The 23955-nt window shown below is 43.3% G+C and overlaps 1 protein-coding gene across 2 annotated transcripts in view; it reads left to right on the top strand.

Annotated features, from left to right (window-relative positions):
* The window catches only part of LOC106746351 (nidogen-2), a 29905-nt gene extending 6262 nt beyond the window's left edge, over positions 1–23643 (top strand). The window contains exons 2-20 of one of the 2 annotated variants that reach the window (XM_014622888.1): positions 8830–9108; positions 9774–9979; positions 10066–10157; positions 11047–11193; positions 12075–12308; positions 13235–13760; positions 13899–14065; positions 14407–14535; positions 14621–14719; positions 15345–15518; positions 17469–17597; positions 18254–18376; positions 18801–19144; positions 20042–20378; positions 20938–21166; positions 21566–21741; positions 21887–21995; positions 22100–22218; positions 23203–23643. In XM_014622888.1, the coding sequence (XP_014478374.1) occupies positions 8830–9108; positions 9774–9979; positions 10066–10157; positions 11047–11193; positions 12075–12308; positions 13235–13760; positions 13899–14065; positions 14407–14535; positions 14621–14719; positions 15345–15518; positions 17469–17597; positions 18254–18376; positions 18801–19144; positions 20042–20378; positions 20938–21166; positions 21566–21741; positions 21887–21995; positions 22100–22218; positions 23203–23339 (3756 nt within the window). In that variant the 3' untranslated portion in view covers positions 23340–23643. The remainder of the gene's footprint in view (positions 1–8829; positions 9109–9773; positions 9980–10065; positions 10158–11046; positions 11194–12074; positions 12309–13234; positions 13761–13898; positions 14066–14406; positions 14536–14620; positions 14720–15344; positions 15519–17468; positions 17598–18253; positions 18377–18800; positions 19145–20041; positions 20379–20937; positions 21167–21565; positions 21742–21886; positions 21996–22099; positions 22219–23202) is intronic. The other variant, XM_014622889.1, reaches the window with a different exon arrangement.
* The last annotated feature ends 312 nt before the right edge of the window (positions 23644–23955 follow it).

Genomic DNA, 23955 nt, shown 5'->3' with positions numbered 1-23955 from the left:
ATCATGATCCCACCGTGATCCGTTCCATTGATCGGGCTCGGCCAATAATTCAAACGCACGAATCACCGCCGCATTATTGATGGCCCGCGTGCGTACGTGCACGCTCTCTCGCCTAGGGACTCGCGTGTGCCGAGTGAAATCACACGCGGAAACTCGGACGGCCGTAAAATATAATGACGGATAATTGTGAGAGACTAGGCGGATTAAGAGCCGAGAATAGGAGAGATTCGATTTCCCAGCTATCGCACTGATACGCGTATCGCGATCGTGCGCACGTTTCGGCGCGCGTACAGCGCGAGCGCGCGCTGTAGCGCGTTCTCGTATTGGGTATCGCTGCTTTCTTTCACCCTGGTAATGAGAGCGAAATATAGGAACTGATTCAAGGATATTAGCGCGACATTGCTCTCTTCAACGCGGAAGATACTTCCCGATCGTAGGAATCGCACGAACGTCGCGTAGATTCGCAGATAATCGAGGCGGTATCAACCTTGACGATTTCCCACATTGGTTAAACCGCGCGAGGAAACACGAGTGGCGATGTGCTTCGCGCGTCTGCGTCTTCGTCCGAAGGTGCCGACTCCGCTGTGAAAACACGTGGCTCGTAACAGATAGCGCTGTTTAATCCTTTACAAAAACGTCGCGTGTCGAGGAGAGGCCCACGATCGAAAGATACAACGCGAAATGCGTGGATGTGTTATTTAATTATACGCGCGGAAGAAATCGCGACCAGCCGATATTTTCGTGCCACCTCGACGCTCTCAGTGATGCTTTCTGAGCGTCTGCTCAGAGATGATCTATATAGAATAACGAACACTTACACAGAGAAAAATATCATTTTACTGCCATGAAAAGCGATTATATTCGATTTACTTTGTTTTCTTTTAAATAAATCATCTCCAACAAATTCAAAAGAAGAATTTATTTCCTTCTCGAGAATATTATAAATTTTATCGAAGAAAGAGAGAGAGAGGGGGGGAATTTAAATTCAGTTAATCTGAACAAGCAAATCGAAGTTTCTTTACGTAATTCGATAATAGTACGAAAAACTTTGCCTCTTTTCCCGCGCTCAATCAAAAGCTCCCATCAAGATAGGCGGTAATATAAGACAGGCTGCGGCACATTGTGCGACCGCGGTGCAATTAGCCTTGGCGTTTTCCCACATTAGTTAGCGGAGTGTTAGTGGGAGGAATTGCGAAATTCCGCTCGCGATTCTTCCAGATCGGCTTGGTCGCCGCGTCGACTTCGTCATCGCCGACAAAGTTCAATTGGTCTCGGCACGAAGTGCTTCTCAATTAATTGCATTACCGCCACTTCCGCCTCACCGAATTTCCTTTCGCCGCAGCTGGAGCTTCCGTTCCACATACCTCGCGCGTCGTAACCTTGAACACGAAGAAGGCTGGAGATTTAACGTTCCCGATTCAAGAGAGGATCGCGGGATTCGTTTTCACGAATGCGGTGAGCTCGCGCTTGGTCTTCCGCGATTCAGCGCGTTCGTTTCGTAGACGGACGGACATACTCGTAGGCGCGCAATTTGCGCGAGAAATGTCGAAGAAAGCGAGGCGCCCGGCGTGCAAAATCAGCCGAGTGGAATTCGAGCGTGCGGAGACTTCCGCGTGCAAATGCAAAGGCGGATCGCGGCGGGCCGATTGAAACGCGAAATTCCACATCGTGCGTTTCCGGGGAGATTGTGCGGGAATTCAGGCGGTTCGAATTTTTAGTTACTCCCGAATGAATAAAAAAAAAAGAAGGAATAACATGATGGAGCCGAGCAGTAACGGACGTCCCACCGTGCACGGTAAAAAATTTCGTGTTAAATTCAACACGTTAACCGTCGGTAGTTTTAGCGTTTGAACATAAAAATGTTCACAAGGACCGATTTTACAAGTGGAACATATTTTTTACCGCATATCGTTCTTCGCAAACCGTTCCGCTTCACTCGCGAGTTGAGGTGAAAAAGATCGTTCAATAGATCGTTTCCGTCGGCCACTTCGTGCAACGAGTCCATTTGTCACATATACACACGCGCCATTGCAAGGATACAGATTCAGACAATTTAATAATAACCAAGACGAGTCGCAAACATCTTCTTACGGACGTGTTATCTGTCCTAAGAGAAGAATAAGAACGACTTCGCGCTTGGAAAACACACACTCTCTCTTTCTCTCTCTCTTTCTGACGGAAGACCAACGATATTTCGCACGATTGATGTCGCTAGTATCGATCGGGATTCATTCATCAAAGTACAACACTGCTAGCTGGCTGAAGAGAACTCGCTCATCAGTTGTGACCGTGGAAGAAACCGGAAACATCCCGACGTTCGGACGAGCGTACTTTCGTGCGATGGGCTCGCATGCGACCATTAAATCCTTATAAGCGCGTAATATTCCTAGACTATTATATGAATATTATTAAATATTAAAATAATATTCTTACAATATTCTAAGAATATTAAAAAAATAAAATAATAATAACATAGAGAAAAAAAATATATAAATAATATATATATGTATAATTTTTTTAAATATGAAACGTATTTTCACACCAAATTATTGCGACTTTATTTATATAATAAAACAATTGCTATTGCAATACGTTTGAAAGAACAAACTACGATTATATATATTATATATATGCATATAGTTGAATATTTAAAAAATATATAATATTAAATAACATTACGCGCTTAAAGGGGTGTAATTCGGCGGCGAGGCGCGATTGGCACAGATGTACATCTCGACGTATCCCTACCGCGAACAAAGACGCGACTTAAAGGATCTGCCTACACGACAATCAGCTCCATTCCGCCGGTGGTTATCGTCGACGATTCGCAGTCATCAAAATGATTGCGGCCGATTGCACGATTGCGTTAGCGTGTGCGGCATGCGTTACCGAAACCGTCGTCGTCTCTCCTGCCGTCATCGCCGACTCGCGACCGCTTCTACGTTACGACGATTGCACATTCACCGAGCTTAACGCCGGCCTCTCCGATTAGCATGCGAATTCGACACATTCACCCCGATGTGCCCGGCGAAACGACGAGGCGTACGTTCGACGGTGCTTGCGCGCATTAGCCGTGATACACTGCGCGGAGATTTGTCGCGGTTACTCGTCGGAACCATTAGAACGGATCGCGAGCAACGAGCGGACCAGGGATTTTGCACGATGTGCGTTATCGAGGAAATGACGAGTCGTCACGGCGCGATTGTCCGACTGCTTCGATCGCGCGAATTCTTGCGCGATTTCGTGTGCGCGCGAGCAAACGGTGTATCGGGAGATCGCCGCTTATTGTCATACTTTTTACATATTGAATTGAAAGAAAAGATACTTCGTAACACCACCGTACATTTTGATGTAACTACGATCAGCTTTAAAAAATATACATTTATATATATTAGCCTTGTATACTCTCTAAATTTCTCGGGGTGAGTTCCGGGTTAAAGTGGCGGTATTTTCACCCGTCGGGTTCGAATGAGTTTTCAGACGTTCGGAGTGAGAACTTAGCTCCAAACGAAGGAAAATATCGCCACTCCAACCTGGAACTCACTCCGGGAAATTTTGAGATTATACTTATGCGCCAAAGTTACGCCAGCTCTAAGTAAAATCGCGCAAATGGGACGACTGATCTCATATTCAGAGTCGATTCGCCACATATCCTTCCTATACAAAGCATATCTGAACTCCGTCGGCAAACTCACAGGAGAGACTCTACGTAAAAAATGTACGGAAAAATATTTTACCCAGCAAATCCCTTTTTTTTAAGCGTTCGTAAGCGCAATGCGTTAGAAGTGAATCATTTCTTGCATATAACCTACACGATACCAGCAACTTAAGAAAATACGCTTTTTATTTATAAAATGAGATAAAAGCTTCGTGACGACTAACCCTTGTAACTTCTAGCCCCGCCTAGCTTCCCTATTTTAATCTTGTACATGCGCATATCACGTTTTGAGATAATCAAAACTGTACTTTAATCTATAATCTGCAATAAAAACTTGGAAATCGTTATTTTGCGACACGGCTAGAAAGTTTCTGCATATTGAGCGGTTTACACGTTGCAGTAGAATACGCTTCCCAAAGTCGGGTTGATTTCCGGCGGCGGAAAATTAAACGAAAGAACGCGATCTCTTCACCGAGTTCCGCCTTCAATATTGAAATATTCGTCGATGTGAGAGCCGAGGTCTCGAATTATTTCCGTTAGCCGCGTTTCGCTCGCCAAACACCGGCGCGTTATCGTCGATATCAGGGGAAGACTCGGATTCCTCCTGTTACTTCCAGTGCCGGTGCGATCTATTTTCACCGTTTTCTCCTCATTCACCGTGATTACGCGCACACGTGTGTGTGTGTGTGTGTGTGTGAGCGTGTGTCATCGGCTCGACTCTGACCCACGACCTCGGCGATAGCCCCGGCGATGATAGTGGGCTGAACTCCCACTAGCTGACTTACGCGAATGTCAAAATGTCCGACAGCACGTAGACGAGCTCCGACGCGGCCATCGATATTAGCCGGACGTTTTCCAGGCATCGATTATCGGACGCTTCGATGACCGATACTGATTAACGGCTCGTAAACTCCGGTACGTATATAACGGGAACGAATAATATTGATTGAATATCGAAAACTAGAGAGAGCTCCCCGCTCTTGTTCGAGCCGGTGGCAGTTACGCTGTCGGGCCCGCCGCTCGGAAACGAGCGGACGGCGTTCCGATAACTATTTGAGGAAAAATTCAGAAATCGCCGTAGTGAATTCGCCATTCGGAAAGGTCACGTTTGCCGAACGGCGTTTCGGCGTTGGTCGTAGAGAAACAAGTGCGATAATATATCGCGTTGTAGAGATCGCATCTTTTAATAGAGGTAATTTGAATACCTATTTTATCCGTCACTCTTTCGAATATTCTTAGTAAAAATTTATGCAAATATATTGATATATATCTTAAATAACTAAAATAATTAAATTTAACATATTCATGTACACAGTAGAAAATATTTTGAACTTGTGTTAAAACCGGTTCTTGTTAAAAGGTTCGTGTCAAATTTTTCACATATCCGTGTGTTAATTTAACGTAACATATATAAACATATTGTGTTCGTGTTACCTCAATATTTTGTGTTGGGTCGATATTCAACATTCGTAAATATTGAAATAACATTTGAATGTGTCAATAACACATTTTATACTTCAATGTCGACTAATATATCATGAATATTAATTTTGCGTTAATTTTTGGCAAAATATTTGTGTTAGTTTACAAAATATTCACTTTGTATTCAGTTAACACGAAAATTTGTGTCAATTTGAACTGTTTGATAAAATGTATTAAATTTAATACCAAATTTTTTACCGCGCGTATATTCAAGCAATCTTTTATAAATAGCATATATTTTACCTTTTATAAATAGTATAATATTTTTTAAATATATTAATATATATATAATAATAGGTTTAAATAGTTTAATCCAATCAAATAAAAGTGATAAACTATCATTGAGCGCTATAAGAGGGCTATATTATAATAAAGCGGAATGCAATGGAAGAATCCAGTTCGTGTTTCTTAACCAAGTGTCTCGCCACCAACAAAATCATGAAACAAGCCTAATGTCAGGATAGTGTCGCAAGTGAGGATTATTACTTCGTCGCCCTAATTCGTGTCAATTCGCTTGACCGGGTCGCTCGTTAACGATGCGCGACTTGAGCGTTAAATTCGATGCGGCGCCCGTGATATTAACCTCACGTGAAAACAATATAGGTCATCCGAGCAATCGGACGTTCCGGCAATCAGACGTTCCTTGAACTTTGAGAGGCGCATAAGAATTAGCGTCCAAGAGAGAGAAGCAGAACGTGGGAACAGGCCGCGAATTTAGACCGGACGGACGTCGAAATTCAACTATCGTCATAAATATCAAGCGAATAGACGATTCCTCTTCATCGAGTGTACAGCCGATCGGCGAATACGCTTCTTATCAGTAAGAATGAGAGACTAATAAGAGCTGTCTTTGGACGTTGGGCGAGACAATTTGAAATTTAATGGGAGAGCAAAATGATTCGACGATATACGGTACTTAAACTTATAACACGATTTATTTTCCAGATTTACAATACACGTGGGATACCTTGCGCAATTCCCACTTTCCATATAGAACCGACCTTTAACCCGCTATTAATATTCCAAATGTGAATTAATCCCCTTTAAATTCCCTCGGTGGTCGAATTGGTACAGCGCCTGACCCGGCAAGCAAGGACGTTCAGGTCCTTCGATTCCTGGCGGGACAGTATTTTTCGTAACGCAAACAAATTTTCTGTATAGTCCAGAGAAATTTTCTTTTGAAGAGGATTAATAAACATTTGGAATATTAATATCGCGGTTTATAAGAAAATCAGTTCGACGTGGAAGACAGCTGTCATCAGAGTTATCGTCATATAGTTTTCTATGCTTCCTATCATTGAAAATATTTCATCTTAACATTATTTGAGTCATAATTAACGGCTAGATAATGTCTCTTTAATAAATGGCGTGTGTATCCTTCGGAAAACTTAAAAATTGAGACATATTCAATGCGTAAGCTACTTTGAATCTTCTCTGAAAATAAAATTGAAAGTAAAATGCTAGAGATAATTGATAGAAAGTTTTATGTGCAGACCTCTTATAGCGCTTAATGATTATCAATTTTATTTAATTGAATTAAACTACTTAAAAATATTACTTTTTATACATATTAATATATTAAAAAAATATTACTATGTAAAATATAAAATACGCTTTGAAATACGCGGTAAAATTTGTATTTTTTAACGCATTTATGTGAGATATTAGAGAACGGGCGGTGTGCGAGTTATGCCAATCGTCCGTTCCCGGCGCAATATTTCGAGCGGTTGGTTTAGCGCGCGGCCGCGTTTCGGGGAGTTTTAATTTCGTCTCGTTAATGACGGGGAACTTCTTTCTTACGGAGGGACAGCTGCGCTCCGGTGTTGCCGGCGAGTGCATCGTGTCAAATGTGGAGCAAGAGCCGCGCGTTTGGCGCACTTCATTTTAGCCAATTGACAAAACGAGTCGGCGGCCCCGGCGCGCAAGGATGATATCGGATCGCGTTGGCCGGTCCTTTTCTAGACAGGCACGGTACCAAAGAATAATCAAGAATAATGAATTTTACACTTGAGATACTTGTTCGCTAATTATGCCACTAAAGTTCCCAAAGGAAGAAACGAGAGAAAGAGAGAGAGAGAGAGAGAGAGAAACGATGAAGAGAAGACTCCTTACAAACAACGAATATAAATTACGCTCTTGGATATCATTTTGTCAAGCGCATAATTAATTAAACACGATTACGTCAAGGTCTCAGAAAAGTTGCATGTATACCCAAGCCTTCCCTTCATAATTCGCGATTACATTCTCCATCTCAGCTAAAGGGGAAAAATCAATCATAACGTTGGCGATTCCTCCGGATAATGATGCCGCCGCAGCCGTTACTCCTCGAACTTTTTAACTCCAACGAAGTTCATCGAAGAGGCGCATTAACGTCCCGCTTTTCATCGTTCTCACCGTGGGCCGCGGGCGCAGATCCGGCGCTCTTCCGCCGAGTTTTTCACGAACGCCGCGACGTCTTCCCGCGTCCGACGGTCGCAATCAACGTCGGGTGAATGACTCCTCGCACACAGCCGCTCGCGCGCTCATTAGCGCGCGTCCGTGTGCATCGCGCGCTCGCGAGGCGCGCGCGGCGGGCGGGCCCTAATTACGTCATCGTCGGATTTCGCCGCCGGCAGCACGTGCCGACGATTTACCTGCTGACCCGCTGACGCCGGCCGACCTTCCGTCGTGCGCACATCACCGGACGGAGATCTGATTTACTGTCGCGTGCCGGCTGCGCGCGATTCCCGCCGTCGGAATTAACGCGGCGGTACCGGCGCGAGCGCGCACCGGGTCGATGCACCCGCCGCGGAGGTGCCGCGACGATACGTGAATGTTTCAAGCGCGCGCTCCTTTAAAGCGGAAATTACGCGGCGCCGCGAGAGGGGGAAGGGGCTGTCGGGGAGAAGGACGCGGCGGTGTCAGTTGGTTAACGGCTACTGGAGCATGCTGATATTTTCCGCAAATGTCTGGGAAAGTATGCCTTTTCTTTAACGAAAATGTTCGAGACCAAAGTTGTTGCGATCACCATTGCGATAAGGTGTTTTCCCGGAGTACAATTATACGCTTCTCATCTTTCCAGATTTTTGGCTTGTTTAAGCGACGCAGGAAAGTAAGATAGTTTTTTTCTTTTTTGAAAGTAAAGCACCTTTTTGTGCATTTGAAACTAGTTATCTCAAAATCTAGGAAACGTAATAAAAATATTTTCGTCTCGTTTAAAAGATAATTTAATTATCTGCAACTCTGGTTTCGGTTTTTGTTAAAAAAAAAGGCATACTTTCCTAGATATTTGCAAAAATGTATTGAAAAGAGATGATCTTAAAGGTTTCTCGATGTTAACTTCTTAAGGAAGCATTTTTCGAGCTATATTTATAGGAAATTTTTTAATGCAGAATTAAATTCCCTATAGGATCTCAAAGTCTGGTTGGAACGTTCGGGGCCGTTCTGTACATAATCTTGAAGATGCAATTGAACTATCTAATTAATTCTTACTGTAACTATCATTATCTTCAAACTTGTAAACGTCTATAAATGGGACACTTAAACATATTATAACATTCATCATAAATAATTCGAATCTTCGGCCTTCGTGATCTTACAATGTGTCGAAAAAAATATTTTCACTAAGCAAGAGATCAAGATCGGGAACACTGAAATCTCAGTCAGTTGATGAACACAGAAAACTGGAAAATCGGCTTCCACGATTTCAGGTAAATGGGAATGGCGTTCTATCATTCGCTAGGGCGATGCAGAGGTTTTTCAACATCGCGTTTCCCCTCGACGATCCAGTCATCTCGCCTCTCTACACGCACGTGGACACGAGGGCCTCGGGAACAGTTTACTGGAGAGAAACAGATTCTAGCGAGATTCTCGCGAGAACCGGAGGACTGGTTCGGAGCGCCTTCAAGGATGCCGCCGATTTCGTACCAACACACGTCTTTCTGGCCACCTGGCTAGACGTGGGTTATTACAATCAGCGGAAGGATAAGGTGAGTCGCTACGAACGCGGTCATTAAGAAAAATGCACGAAGAGATGGACAAAAAAAGTGAGTATTAATTTAAGATTCATATTTTCGTATGCAAGCAAAAATATGTAATCTCGTATGAAGATAAAACTTGCTCTATCATGAAGAAATTCTCTGTAATTTCACTAAAAATATATTTATGTTATTGAAGAATAATTTTCATGAATTGAAGGGAACAAATAGAATTTAAGCAGAAAGAACGATACCTTCAAACTAAGAATGATATCAGTTCAAAGATATCGCTCCATCTACCTAATATTTCTTCCTCTCAATTCGTAAAAACCACCCTGGAGAAACAAGAATATATTTTTCGTGGAAAACTATGTAAAGCTTCTTAACGTAGAAGCGAATTTTATCTTTCATATAAGATTACGTATTCTTGCTTATACACGAGAACATAAGTCTTAAATTGATGATGAGATTAATTTTCATATGTCAATTTTACTAATATGCTCGAAATTGAAGCAGAAGAAATCGACTGACAGTATCCGTAAGAATTTCTTGCACTTAAGAGATTGCACATCTTTCCTCAATATTACGTTAGAGAAAGTCAAGATAAGAGGATGAAACAATCGTGTAATAAGATCTGCCGAGAATACACGACTGGCAATCATCGAGTTGCTTTTCAGGTGAATACTTATCAAGTCGCTATATCATCCAACGGTACGCATTCCTTTGTCGAGCTGCTGTACCCGGAAAATGGTATACAGTGGATTCAGGGTGAGTCGCATCCCAACGGGCTCCCAGATGCTAAGGCGCAGGCAGGATTCATGAGCGAGGGCAAAATGTATACCCTGAGGGGCTCGGGCACCGACCAAATTCAGAATGTCGACAAGTGAGTAATGGGGAGACCGAAAATGTCAGTGTGTGTGTGTGTGTGTCTCGCGCGACGTATTCATGGGCCTTTGTAATTGTTTTCAGGTGGTCGAATGTAAATAGGCCTGGGCAATGGCTATTCCAGATCGGACCCATCGACGACGGCGGAAACGTGAAAACTCCCGACAATATCGAAGGTAACGGCTAACGGACGTTGTTGATGCATGTGAAAAACGGTTGTACGTGATTAAAAGAAGAAAATCACAATAAAAGAGTCTGATACGTGAAAAGTATGGTTATACAAAAAGTATTTTACGATATCCAGAGGAATGCGATCTAGTCTAACACCTTTCTTGGTTTCCTGGGTTTAAGGGGATGCCAGAGTCGATGAAAAACTTGAGATAAGCATCGATAACGTACAGCCGATCCTCATGGTTTTGCATAATTAATATTTAACCTTAATTTAATTTTAACTTAACTTTTAATTGAGAGCTTGGTTTTCGTTTAGATAATTTTTAACCTGGCTAAATTAATTTTATAGACCGCTGACTTTTAACTTGTTATTCATAACTTAGTTAAGAATTAAAATTAATTTACCAAATCCTACGCAAATCTAAGTAATAATGTAAACGCGAATGCGACGAATGCCATTCCTTCTTAATCATATCTAACGGGGAAATCTAACCAAGAGATATAAAAATTTGCTCGCAAACTTTTCGCATCCTTTTAGGCTTACCTAAACTTAATTGGATATATATAAAAGGATGTTTTTCGAAATTTACCCGACTAATTGACAGCTAGAGGCGTCGATTAAAAAACATTCCATTATTTCCGCCACATGTTGAGCAGTGCTCCGATTCATTTTCGCGCGTATTTTCACCGTGCAAGAACATATAATTCCACGTAGCCAATACGACGGCGTAAACTTCGCAGAAATAAGTCATAAATTACGCCGGCAAAGTTTCCAAATGTGGCGTCCCCTTAACCCGTAAATCGCGACGGCACGGACTCGTGAGAAACGCGGAATCGATTGTTTATCCTTGCACCTTACGGCGCTAATCGAATTAACCGGCATGCGCTTGTTAGACACCATGACTATGCATCAGGCGGCCAGCTGCAGGACCGGCGCCACCACTTGCCACAGCAAGGCGACCTGCATCGAGTACGAGATTGGATTCTGCTGCAGCTGTAAGCAGGGCTTTTTCGGCAATGGGAAATCCTGCCAACCAAACGGTGAGCGATATTTATTTATTACCGGCGCCTGTTGAAGATACCCGTCGTGAGTCGCGCGATAAGGGCTAACTAATGGCAGCACGCGGACGCGGTGCTTTGAAGTATTTCTCGAAACGATACGAAGAAGGGATCCCTCGGTGCTCTCCCCTCGTTCCGCCGAACTTTCTTGTTCTACAACGCTTCGTCTGGCGCGGACAAAGGTGCGCCAGAAGTCGGACAGATACGTGCAGCGCAATAAGTAGCTGCGTGCTCGCTCGTGCGCTGTCTGATCTATTCATAGTTTACGAGACTGATTCTTACGACTTCCACGGTAACGTCGTAAAGACGGCAACATGAATACCCTGAAATGGGCCGCGTGGCTCTTTGACGGGTGGGGGTCGCCTGCGCGAGGGTGGGTGCCAATAATTTCATTTCCATAACAGAAAGCGCGACGCTTTCTCGAGAAGCGCGAAAGACGGGGATTGCGTTCCCCTCTCGGCGCTATTTTTATCGTCAACCGAACGATCGTATGTAAACATGAACATAGAAACATGAACGGAATACTCCTCGTTTCTGCATACGCTATAACGGCGACGACATCGATAATATCGTATATCGTGTAAAAGTAGTAGAGGAAAAATACCAAAGCTGTGATGTTCAAATTAGATTCGAAACATTGCGTAGCCAATATATTATTCAAACGTTAATCTATAGACCTCGTACGATTTCCTGAAAATTACTATGCACGTGGAACAATTGTTGAGATGATCTTTGCAATGGCTTGTCGAAGATACAAAATTAACTGTTACACTTAAGATACAGAGAGAAAGAGGGAGAGAGAAAGAGAGACCTACCGAGGCATACATACACATGCAGCTTTCGATGAAAGATTCGACTTTTAGATGTGCCGCTTCGCGTTATTGGCCGAATATCCGGTACGATCAACGATATCGAGTTCCCTTCGAGAGATCTCCAATGTTACGTTCAAACTCAAGACGGACGAACGTATACCGCCTTGTCGAGAGTGCCTGAAGAAATTGGCGCCAGTTTCCAACTTCTGGGCAATTTGGGCTTCGTGATTGGCTGGCTGTTCGCGAAACCTATTAGAGACACCGAAAACGGATATGAACTGACAGGTAAATGGAAAGAAAACTTACGTTATAGTTATAAGAAACATAAATTTCTCACTGAAATAAAAGTGGCTTTAGAATTGACCGCCATTGCAAATTTCCTAACGTTTCAATATTGTCTGAAAAAGAATTTCGAACGTGTATTACGTGTGAAAAGAGTCATGAAATGTTCACCCCAGTAATCGACTTTTCGGCCATCCAGTAGATTTTGCCCGCAACATCTTTTCATGTTCGATCTGTCCAGCGCGTAAAATCTATTATCAAATAAACTGATCATTCAAATGCAAGAAAAACGTCGACCGACGTCGCATAACGAGTAACATATTAATTGCACTCAAAACAGGCATGAATGGTTTAACTGTCAAAAATAGTGAAAAAAGTGTTTTTCTTGAAAAAGTAAACAAAAAGTGTGAGTCAGCTTTAAATAGAGGAGGGAAATGAGCCTTTTCCAAAAAATGTTTACGTCGAAAATTAAATTGTTTATCTATTACACCATTGATTACTGAACCTGGTTATTGAACATGACTTTTTGTGATCGACTCTTTTTTTTTTTTAACAACTCAGAGTAAATAAAAAAGAACGAAGAAAATGAGATTTTTCCTTAAAAGTGAGACGTTTCTAAATAAGTGAGGAAAAGCGAGAAAATCAAAATGAATCAATTCAAAATGAATCATTTCCGTGCCTGGTCACTCAAAAGCAAAAAGCTCGCTCTTTCCGGACGTGACATCAAATTAACCATCGAATCCGGGCGATTTTGATGCCCGAAAGGGTTTCGAATCTAAAAGGGTGTGCCTACGATCGCGCTGACATTACATATGCGACTGCCGACGGAAAATCATACCGACTACAGTCTCTAGATCCATTAGCTCATCGAAAGACGTCGAAGCTCACCACTACACGGACATTACAATACGGGCATGTTTCATGAACAGGCGGCTTATTCAATCACACGGCGGAGCTGGACTTCCCGTCGACCGGTGACAAAGTGACGATACGCAGCAATTACCTCGGATTGGACGTCTTCGGTCAGCTGAAAATGGAAGCGGACATCAAAGGTACGCTGCCGTACCTGGAGACGAACACCTCGGTGGATTACGGTGATTACGACGAGCTGTACACTCGTGCCCAGCCGGGTGTGATTCGCACCGAGAGTGAGCGCACTTGCAAACTTTCCTACAACGGCAACGAGCGGGAGATCTCCTTCACGCAGGATCAGATAATTACTTATCAGGAGTGTCCGCACGCGATCTTCGATCCCGAGGACGACACGACCAGACTCAAGTTTTCCAGGGGCCTCACCAGCTACGAGGCCCCCGAAGGTATCATTCGGTTCGCCGTCAACACGAAAATAACGCCCCTCGAGGAGGAGGACCCTTGCATCCAAGGGCAAGAAACCTGCGGTATTCATAGTTCCTGCGTTGTCGACGGGGACAGCTTCAAATGCGTCTGCCACACGGGGTGAGTAACGATCTCATCGGTCTTATAGCGCGAGTTTTTCTTTTGCTTGAAAAGTCTCATACAGACGTTACAAATAGAATCCTCTCTTGAAATAATCCCGCTAAAACATATCAATTTCGGCTTAACGTGTGTGAAAAGGTATCAATATCTGTACGACGTGGACGGCAACGCGGTCTGCGTGGACGTAAACGAATGCACAGCCGGTAATCACATGTGTTCTCCAAACGCTCAATGCATCAATCAAGAGGGCAGCCATCTGTGTCACTGCAGACACGGGTTCACCGGGGACGGCCGAGTTTGCGAAAGTAAAAGCTTCTGATATTTCTTTTGTAATAAATCATCATACCTTAGTTACCACTCTGTGGTAACGTCTTACAAGGTCGGTGAAGTTCCAGCTGCCAATAGTGGCGAGGATAATCTTAACATCTTATGGTATTCTCGAGATCTCTGTGCGAGATGCAGATAAAAATATTTTAAATCACCATACTCCAGACCCTTTTGGAATAATATATTCTCGAAAATTCGAAGACGTTTAAAAATATTGGAGAACAAAAAACCATATCTTTGTTAAACATTCAATCTTAGCCGGTTCCCCCGATCTGTGACATTTATCGTGTCGAATTCTATGGATTTGTTCATAACGCAGAGTTGCCGTCTTGCGAAGACACACGCTGCGGAAATTACGAGCGATGCACAATGATGGATGGTACGCCAATGTGTACCTGCATGTCTGGTTTCGAAAAGACAGATCAGGGTTGTTCTCCCATACAGCAGGGTAAGCCGTTCTCAGGATACCTTTCGGGAAAGATGGCTTATCGCCGACATTACTGCTGGTAAACGCGACAACTGTACTTTTACAGTGACCTGCAACGAGGACGATAACTGCTCGCCGTTCGCGTTCTGCAGCTCCGGTGGAGATAGAAAGGGCCATGTGTGTGTCTGTATGCCCGGTTACATCGGTGAGTAAAGCTCCAGTGCGAGAAAATTATCTTGTCCATCGACGATAACTATTTATATTTACAGATATCGCGTGTAGAAATTCGGTAAAAGTTCAAGAATTCGTGCATACAAATTGAGAGAGAAATTTTTCATATTTGAACGTAATATTTTAGTTATTGTGAATCATTCGTACGTGCCCGCAATATAGTAAATACTACTTGAATATATACCCACAGTAGATTCTCTCACACAAACGCGAAGAATATTTAATTAATCAGTCCCCTGTTAAATAATCAAGAGGAACATACAGAGTATATATAATTTATGAATTATTCTCTGTTGTTTTTTTCTTCGTCTTCTTTTGTCTCCTATATACCGTGCGAATATATTTAATATAAATTTGACAACCCAATTCCGTATATGACAGCACATTATTTCTCATGGATTCGATCATCTGATTTTTTAGACAATATTCTCCAATGTTTCCTAAACATTTGAAGATTTATTAAATTGTGTGCGCGGATTATAACGCAGTCGCGCCGCATTTATCACGCGGCACAGCAGTAATTTACCATTCCCCTCAATTGCGATATTCTGCAATTCGTAAAATGTTTTCGCCCGTTATACATACGCGATTATTCACAGGCGATGGATACACGTGTTACTCCGAGGCCGATGTCACTACGACAGACGCACCGCCGCAACCGGAGTGCCTGCTCGAGATGTGTTGGTGCCCGGATGGCTGGTATTTCCACAACAATGCGTGCGTGAGACGAGGAGAGGGCTATCCGCCGGAAATCGACTACGACGATAGAGATTGTAAGTTGCACGAGAAAGAATTCCGCGATTGATAAATCGCACGATGACGGTTTCGCGCGTAAACCTCGCCGAAACTGAATATCCCCGATAAGCAAATTGTGGAAAGATCGCACAATAATAACGTCGCGAATTGGCGGAGAATTTCGTAAGGATCGCTCTGAGATAACTCGCTCTAAGATTCGTATGTATAACGCAGCAATTTTCTCTGGATAAAATTTCAAAATGATATTGTTAGGTAATTTCTTTCGAAATTTAATTTTCCATATGTATCCCGCTGAAATATCATTCGCTATATCGCCGTTGTTTTGCCGAGATATTATTTAGAAATTAATCGCGCGACGTTGTTGATATTTTTAAGAGATCAATATTTCTACACGCGTGTTTCCTTAACTGTCTAATCATCGTGGGGGATTTCGTCATAGAATTTCGTAAACACTTTCTTATCGGGGATATTATGCTCGCATGATATCGACGTGATTCGAATATACGCATTCGCACGAAACGTACATATAGCACGGATTATCGCAGGGATTATTACTAAGTACCGGTGCTTTGATAGCAAAATTAATCGAACACCAATGCCCGAATGTTACCGTCGAGATGTGCTTGTCTCCATAGAAGAGATTGACGGTTATCGGGTAGAACATCGTGAAACCACGTAGTAAACCGCATTTTCTACAATACGCTTTTGTCCTTACCGCGTAATCAATGTGCGTGTTCGCGGTCTCGCCGATCGTAACGCACGAGTGGCATGTGGAAACGACGTTTTCACAACGGAGATAAAGTTGTCTGCGACGTAACGAGATGCGTTGACAGCATTCCCCTCGGCATGAATCGCGCGCGAGTTCCCGAAGGAGCGCGCCCATTTTTTTCGGGAGCCAGTGCAGGAGCGGAAAAGTAGTTTGTCCTGTAAATAAGCGTACTCGAAGTTTCGCCATCCTTCAAAGTCTTTAAACTCGCTTTCGGGAACTTGCGATGCTTGCAAGCTTCACTAAATAGCGCGACGGAAGATTGCTTCGAGAAATTGGGAGATGCACTGGCTAAGGCGCATGCGATTCTCTAAGAGCGATCGATCAACACACTTGAATTTCATTAGTTGTATTTTCTAGCGTCCGAGTTGCGAGCGCAACAACGCAAACGCACTCCCGTGTCTCCTTCGTCCCGCGAACGAACGAAACGACTCGATCTCAGGACGGATGCTTACCTAGTCCGCGAGATGTGTTATCGATATTCACGAGACGCGACACTTGAAGCCGCGATATCAAAACAGATTTCAATGTCCTGATAATTGTGACGGTCCCCGAGTGTGCGTCAACTTTCATATTTTCCGAGCCATATTTTCTCTCGAAACTTTCATCTCGCGCGACGCGATATCGACCGCTTACGAAGATGCAAGGTAAATAGAGAGTGACTCGGAACTGCCGAGCCCTCTTCGCCTGATTATTGCAAATTCATAATCCTCCGCTCGAATGTCATTGTCGTTCGACTGTAAAATCACTGTAGGGAATCTTGTCACTTTCGTTAGAGTGAAATGAGCCGATTTCTGCCTAAGAGTGTAACGCAAGTCACACATGCAATCCTGCGCTTTCGGGGCCGCTAAATACGATGGTGATATTTTCATAAGTCTAAAATCGTGGGAAAGTGGTCGAAACAAATAAATTTTATTAGTAATGCGGTTATAGTGACGATTTTCCTCCGATTAGTCGATCGCTTGCAGTGTTATAATTGTTTTCTCTCAACGTTAAGGAAACACTTCAGAAATGCTGAATCCGAAAACGTAAAATTACATGTACAATTTACGTTACACCTTCTGGGAGAAATCGCTCCATCTCACCCATCGTTCTTTCCTTCTGTTCATTTCTTTTCGGCACGGCTATCGGAATAGCCAAGCATCATCGCCGTGCGCTTGCCGTGCAATATATCGTAATCGCACACCCGCTTGTGTCCCAGTATCATGCAACGTGATGAACAGGTGTCACCCCTACGCCCAGTGTATTTACGTGACAAGTACCGACGGGTACGAGTGCCGTTGCAGTCCGGGCTACGAGGGCGACGGCTACATGGAATGCACCAAGATAGGTACGTCCGAGACGCAGCCTGCATCCGCGCTCAGCGCACAACAATCAACGCAACAGTGGTATTGGAGAGCGCTTGTCAGTTTGTCGTTTCTTTCTGCAGCGACGTACGAAAATATCATCGCACGTTCCCCAGTAAACACGAATTAACGGTATTATATCAATGTTGTAGCTTCCCACTCAGCAATGGTAAGTGCATTATACGGTGTATGCAACGGTTACACCGCTGAATGGGAAATTACACGGGGAAAGCGCCAAAACGTGACGTGGGTATGGCGATGTTCCCGACATGCTTATATTTTTCGGCTGTAAAGTGTTGAACTCGGTCGAACAGAATCACATCAGTCACATCGTTGAGCGAGAACATTAGTATGTTATAATTATTAACGCAACTGTTAGTGTTTACCGGGTCGCGCACAGAATCGCTTACGAATTTGGGAGGACTCATTCTGAATCGCACGTCTCGGCATTCATCGAGGTTCGCTTGATATTGCGAATTTGTCGTCTCCCGAACAACAAATAGCACTCTCTCTCTCTCTCTCTCTCTCTCCAATATCCCTGTCTTCGATAATCACACTTTCCTAAGGGCAAGATCGCCGCAACGGTGCGAAGGTACGTTAATGACAGTGTACATGCAACTTCTTCTTCTTCTTCGAACAGAGCTATCCTGTTTGGAGGAGGACATCTGCGACCCTAACGCATCCTGCCAGCCCGACGAGCCGGTGGCGAAGTGCGTGTGCAATCCAGGATACCAAGGCGACGGGACATTGTGCAAACCCATCGGTGCTTTCACTATCTTTATATATATATTTTTTTTCCTTTTTTTATGGCGCCTCTTTAATTCGTGTTTCGCTCGTTCCATGTTATTGCACATCCCACACGAAGCACTTCGGAATGTCAACGCGATTTCTTTCTTCCGACCGGCCATCCCTATCGCGCATACATATTGCCTTCTTTGCATTTCACATTACCATATAAATCGAGAGAAGCCGCATCATGGGTTTCAAACTTCCGATCCGACCGATAATTATTTCAAGTGATATTAGAATCGCACGCCTATCTATTTTTATCTCTATCTATTCCCCCTTTCTCTCTCTCTCTCTTTCTCTATCTATCTCTATCTATCTTTGTCTCTTATATTGCGCTATAAACGAATCGACTCGAGACAGGCCGACTCACAATCCCGGGTGACCATTTCGCATTCTAGACGAGTGCAGCGAAGATTCCGACTGCAGGAAGAACGAGCGATGCACCTTACATCCGAGCAGCTCGCGCTACGAGTGCACCTGCATGCCCAAATACAGCCAGGTGGGCGATGAATGCGTGCTGACCGATTGTTCGATGAATCCCTCGGAATGCCACGAGAACGCAAAGTGCACGTCGGTCGGCGACGACAAATACAAGTGCGTCTGCCTGAGCGGCTATCACGGTGACGGTATCGGCCAGTGCGTGCAGGACCACATCGGCTGTAATGTAGTGAATAACTGCGGCCGCAACGCAGTTTGCGCATACAATCAGTCGTACGCGAGTTACGCGTGCATGTGCCAACCGGTGCGTATAGAGCGTCATGCGATCGCACATAGAACGATCGAATTCGCCGGTGAAACTTAGGACGTTGTCGCTAATCGACGAATGAAATCCCAATGGTTCGCGGTCAATTGAAATGAAATTGAATTGAAATATCGAGAGATTGTAATTGCGAATCGGGCGGAATTTAAAATTGCATCGCGCATTATGTATTACGTTGCAATAATATATCGTTATCTCGGAAAGTATCGAAACTTTTCATCAATAGAAAGCAGCAACTAGTATACCGAGTGAACATATTTGGCCAAAAGCAAACGTGAAATTTTCCTAAAGAATTTTTTCCGACANTTTTGGGGGGGGGGGGGGAAATATCAATTCTCGCAAGTAAATAGGAACTAGGCGAAAGCTCGATGATATGATGTGACGTGAAAACTCGGTGACGGGAAATGATATCTATGTTACCGCGGCTGAATACACTCGTGTGAACATTTTAGCTGCATTAAAACTCGGTCGAGATAACTGAGAGCAATTCACTGAGGCTGTGTTTCGATACTCATTGCCGGTGCCGAAAATCTACGGTTCATGTTACGTCACATGTTACATATCGTATACACAACTTATTAGGGGAGAAGACTTATTTATTATGGCTTCCCATTTACATTTTATATGATAACTTTGTTAGCAATTCATATTTTAAACCGAAAACTGAAAAAAATGTTCGATATTAGCGGTCAATATCGGAATGCAGCCTGAGTAAAAAGAAATCTCTTATAGGAATCTTCCTGTTCCTAGAATTGGATTTTCTTCTGGTCCCCGGGCAACGGGAAAATCCAATTATACTAACAGAGTTTTTCCTTCCGTGATTTACAGCGCAAACGAAAAAAAACAAGAACGATCCGTAATGATTGTTGTCGCTTACAGGGTTACTACGGCGACGGTTTCACGTGCTTCCCGCAATTCTCGTGCATGGACGAGCCCAGTCTCTGCTCGCCGGATGCAACGTGCGTGTCGGTCGGCGAAAACATATTCGCTTGCGTTTGCAAAGAGGGTTACACCGGCGACGGCGCGAACTGTAAACGCCGGCCGAAGCACGAAGCCAACTTTTTGCTAGTGAACCAAGGAATGGCCACGCACCGGATACCGTTCATACCTACACAACAGAATCCGGGATATCCGATCTACATAGACTACAAGCAAATGGCGATCGCCCTGGATATCGACTGCTCCGACGGAAAAGCTTATTCCAGTGATATTACTGGTAATTGCTCTCCCGTGCTCGACCCGCTTCGAATTTATCAATATCTGCTGTCTTCTCGACACTTAAGGTAGTTGGTCCGTAAATTAATTTCTCTTACGAATCTTTTCAAATTCTTACAGCGTATCAGTCAAAGCGCGAACTGCACACATGTAAAATTGAGAAAAGATTAACCATAATTAAAATAAAAATAATTGAAGCCAGAGTTAACACAGAAGCTGATCACGTTACCAGTTAGCGCCATGTAATCAAAACTGTATATCATAAATAAGATTTTTACACGTTTAGCACCGATTTGTCGAGCTTCATCGTGTTGTGTTAACCATTACCTTTCTAACAATATTGTCACGGACCGACTATCTTAAGACCGTTCCGAGCGTTCGTCAAATAACCCAAGGTCGAAATCTGCAACTTATCGTACGATGAACAGTGTCGTACAATACGTTTCGACTTGGCAAAATTAATCGGTCGTTAATACGCGTCCTGCCGGGGTTATTGCAAAAGCAATTAGGCACTGAAAACTGATAATCTCTAAGCTGACGTCAAGCAATCTGTCTCGCAGGCAACAGAATAGTTCAGCTATCTTATAACGGATCGATATCGGGGACATTCATCCCGAAAGTTAGCAGTCCCGAGGGACTGTCGGTCGATTGGGTCTCGAGGAACATCTTCTGGACCGATTCCGGCAAGACGACCGTCGAGGTTGCCAGTCTTCTGACAAAGAAACGCAAAGTCCTCGTTTCCGATGGACTGGTCAATCCGAGGGGAATAGCTGTTCATCCATATCGGGGGTAAGGTTGCCGGAGGCGGGGGGAATCTATTTGCTAAACTTTTCAGTGCCGCGCGTACTTCAAGAACCTCCTCCATCTTCCTCGTCATTCAGGCGTGCGCGATCCGTGCCTGAGTGAAATAATAGCGGTGCATTTCTCCCAAGATTTTTCGATCGCCAATTATTTCATGCATTACGTTTACATAGGAGACCCCGTAGCTTTCTACTCGTATTTCTCCTCTCGTATCGACTCGTGGTTCCTCGATTAATTTAAAACCATAGGTGGTCATGATATTTATTATCATGTGGCGGTGTATCTTCGAGAAACATAGTTAAAGCAATTTTGTAGCATTATCGGAATTTTCACAGAGGGAGAGAGAGAGAAAGAAAGAGAAAGAAAGTATTAATATCGTCGTTCTAGCAAAATATTCTGGTCTGACTGGAATCGCGCTTCCCCCAAATTGGAATGGGCCAACGAAGACGGTACAGACCGAGCAATCTTCCTTCAGAGTGATTACGTTAAGCTGCCAAATTCATTAAGTATCGATTGGTTAACGGATGAGCTCTGCTGGGCCGACGCCGGGACGTTCACGATAAGTAAATATAGATTTTAATCACGTGAGAGCGCGCACGTTGAAATAGCGTCCGTTAATCTTACGGGAAAATGCCTGGCGGCGCGATGCATTTTCGTGATGTCACCGTAAAGCTACCCGTCTGACAACAACTAATCTCTTGTTCTCAGGTTGCATCGAAATAGACAGCAGGGAAGTCAACGTCGTCGCTAATGAGCTCACTTACCCATTCGGCTTGGCGATCTCTCAAAACTATTACTACTGGACCGATTGGAAAACGTAAGTCGTTGAAATACTCGCGAGAGCGACACAAAACGCCCAAGTTTTTATATTTCTCTCTCGCTCTCTCTCTTTCTCTCTCTCTTTTCTTTCTTGTATTGCAGACACAAGATCGAAGTCGGCATAAAAAGTACCGGCGAAAAACAAACACCATTGTCTGTCCCGCCTGGCGGAAGTGGAAAACTGTACGGCATAGTGGTCGTTCCCGAATCATGCCCAAACGGTAAATTTTATATCTCCGCACAAACACACACAGATTCTTTCCGAAACGTAATTTTAAAATAATTGGTGTGTAAATTTATTTCTTTATCTTTTCAAATTTTAATATATTAAACGAAACACGATCTACATATATGTAAAATTAGAAGAAGATTGAGCATACAGAAGCTGAGATAATTGAAGTTAGTATCGTTTGCATGTATTACAGATACGAAAACGGTTTCCGATATTACGTTTTTAATTCTAGCAAACAAACTATTCTTACGGTTTTAATGAAAAACGAGAAGATGATAAAGGAGACTTGTAGAAGTGTTATGAAAAAATTATAAGATCGCTGACTATCTTATTCTCCGGAAATTAATATGTAAAATACGTAATTCATGATAATGGTTGAAATATATAACAACTATGCGCTATATTTACCTTTTGTGCTTCTTAATTAAATATCTTAATTAAATATATTTTAAAAATAGAATGATTAAATAATTTTAAAGATTTGTAATTAATACGTAAAAATACGAGAAACACAGAAAAATATAGAAGAGTTCGGCGTCACGATCGTATTACAAAAATCACATGATGTTATAAAAATTTAACGATGACAGTAGAGGTTCGTTAGAAAATAGTAACAAAAAATCATGATCTCTCGTTGTAAATCTTCTTATATCTTATTCTCTACATCCCTTTCATCGCGTTTCAAATTACAGCTTATTTCTAACATCTTAATTTTAATTTCCCGTATTTAATTCCCTGTTTCTTATTCCTTTCATCGTGTCTGAGCCCTAAGAGTATCGTCACGGACCAACTGTTTTAAATCGATCGCCTTCAATCGCCGAGATTAAAGTAACCTAAACCACGCAACTTCCCTCAAACGCCTCAAATCCTCAGAGACAAACCGTCCTCGTTACTTTCCTTACTTCCGCAAATGAAAATACAATATCGTGGAGAACTGTTGGTAAATATTTACGAGCACACATTTGTTTTCCAGTGAACAACGTTTGTCAGTACGACAACGGGAGGTGCAGCAAGGATCAACTCTGCCTGCCGGACGGCCAGGGTGGAAGGACGTGTGCATGCGCGGACGATGCGAAGGGGCCCTGCACCGATTCCCATTATCCGTCCTAGATCTGTCCGCGATCTTGCACGGAAAGAGAAACAACGCAAAGTACCGCCGTTCACGTTCGGCATCACGGTAGTGGATAAGAATCGTCTGGCATTGACCACGCGCTAGACGTGACGAGCGGAAAATCACAAGTAACCACCATAGACCAAGTGTAAATTATAACATTACTCTTAACGTGAATAACACTGATCGTCGACATTCTCGAGTAACGTCTACTTTTATATCTACGTGCCGCGACGCGAAGCAAACTGTATCGCGATCCGGCGCATCGCGCTTTATTTAATAAAAACGAAGGAAATAGCGAGATATGCCGATAACACGACCCATCGTTTCCCACTCGAGATTTCCTCATTCCTTGCAACTGCAGTATATGCTTGTCTGATCATTGTCGTAATGAAATGAGTGAAAAGAGGTGAAAAATCGAGAGATTCTGCACGTAAGAGCGCCAACGGCCGTAATATTATCGCGATCGAATCGCGGTGAAAAGCAAAATACGCGACTCCCGTGTGCAATTAGAAGCATTTCATTTCCGGCGTTTCACAGTTTCGAACCAACCGCTGTCGTTCTTTTCATCGAGAATTTCCCGTGATATTAAGTTAGCGCGCTGTTATCCGCCCG

The sequence above is a fragment of the Dinoponera quadriceps genome, unplaced genomic scaffold (genome assembly GCF_001313825.1).
Source record: "Dinoponera quadriceps isolate SergipeBrazil2010 unplaced genomic scaffold, ASM131382v1 scaffold566, whole genome shotgun sequence".
In the NCBI taxonomy this organism is placed as follows: Eukaryota; Metazoa; Arthropoda; class Insecta; order Hymenoptera; family Formicidae; genus Dinoponera; species Dinoponera quadriceps.
The sequence above is the reverse complement of the archived record's forward strand: the minus strand, read 5'-3'. Positions and strand labels throughout refer to the sequence as shown.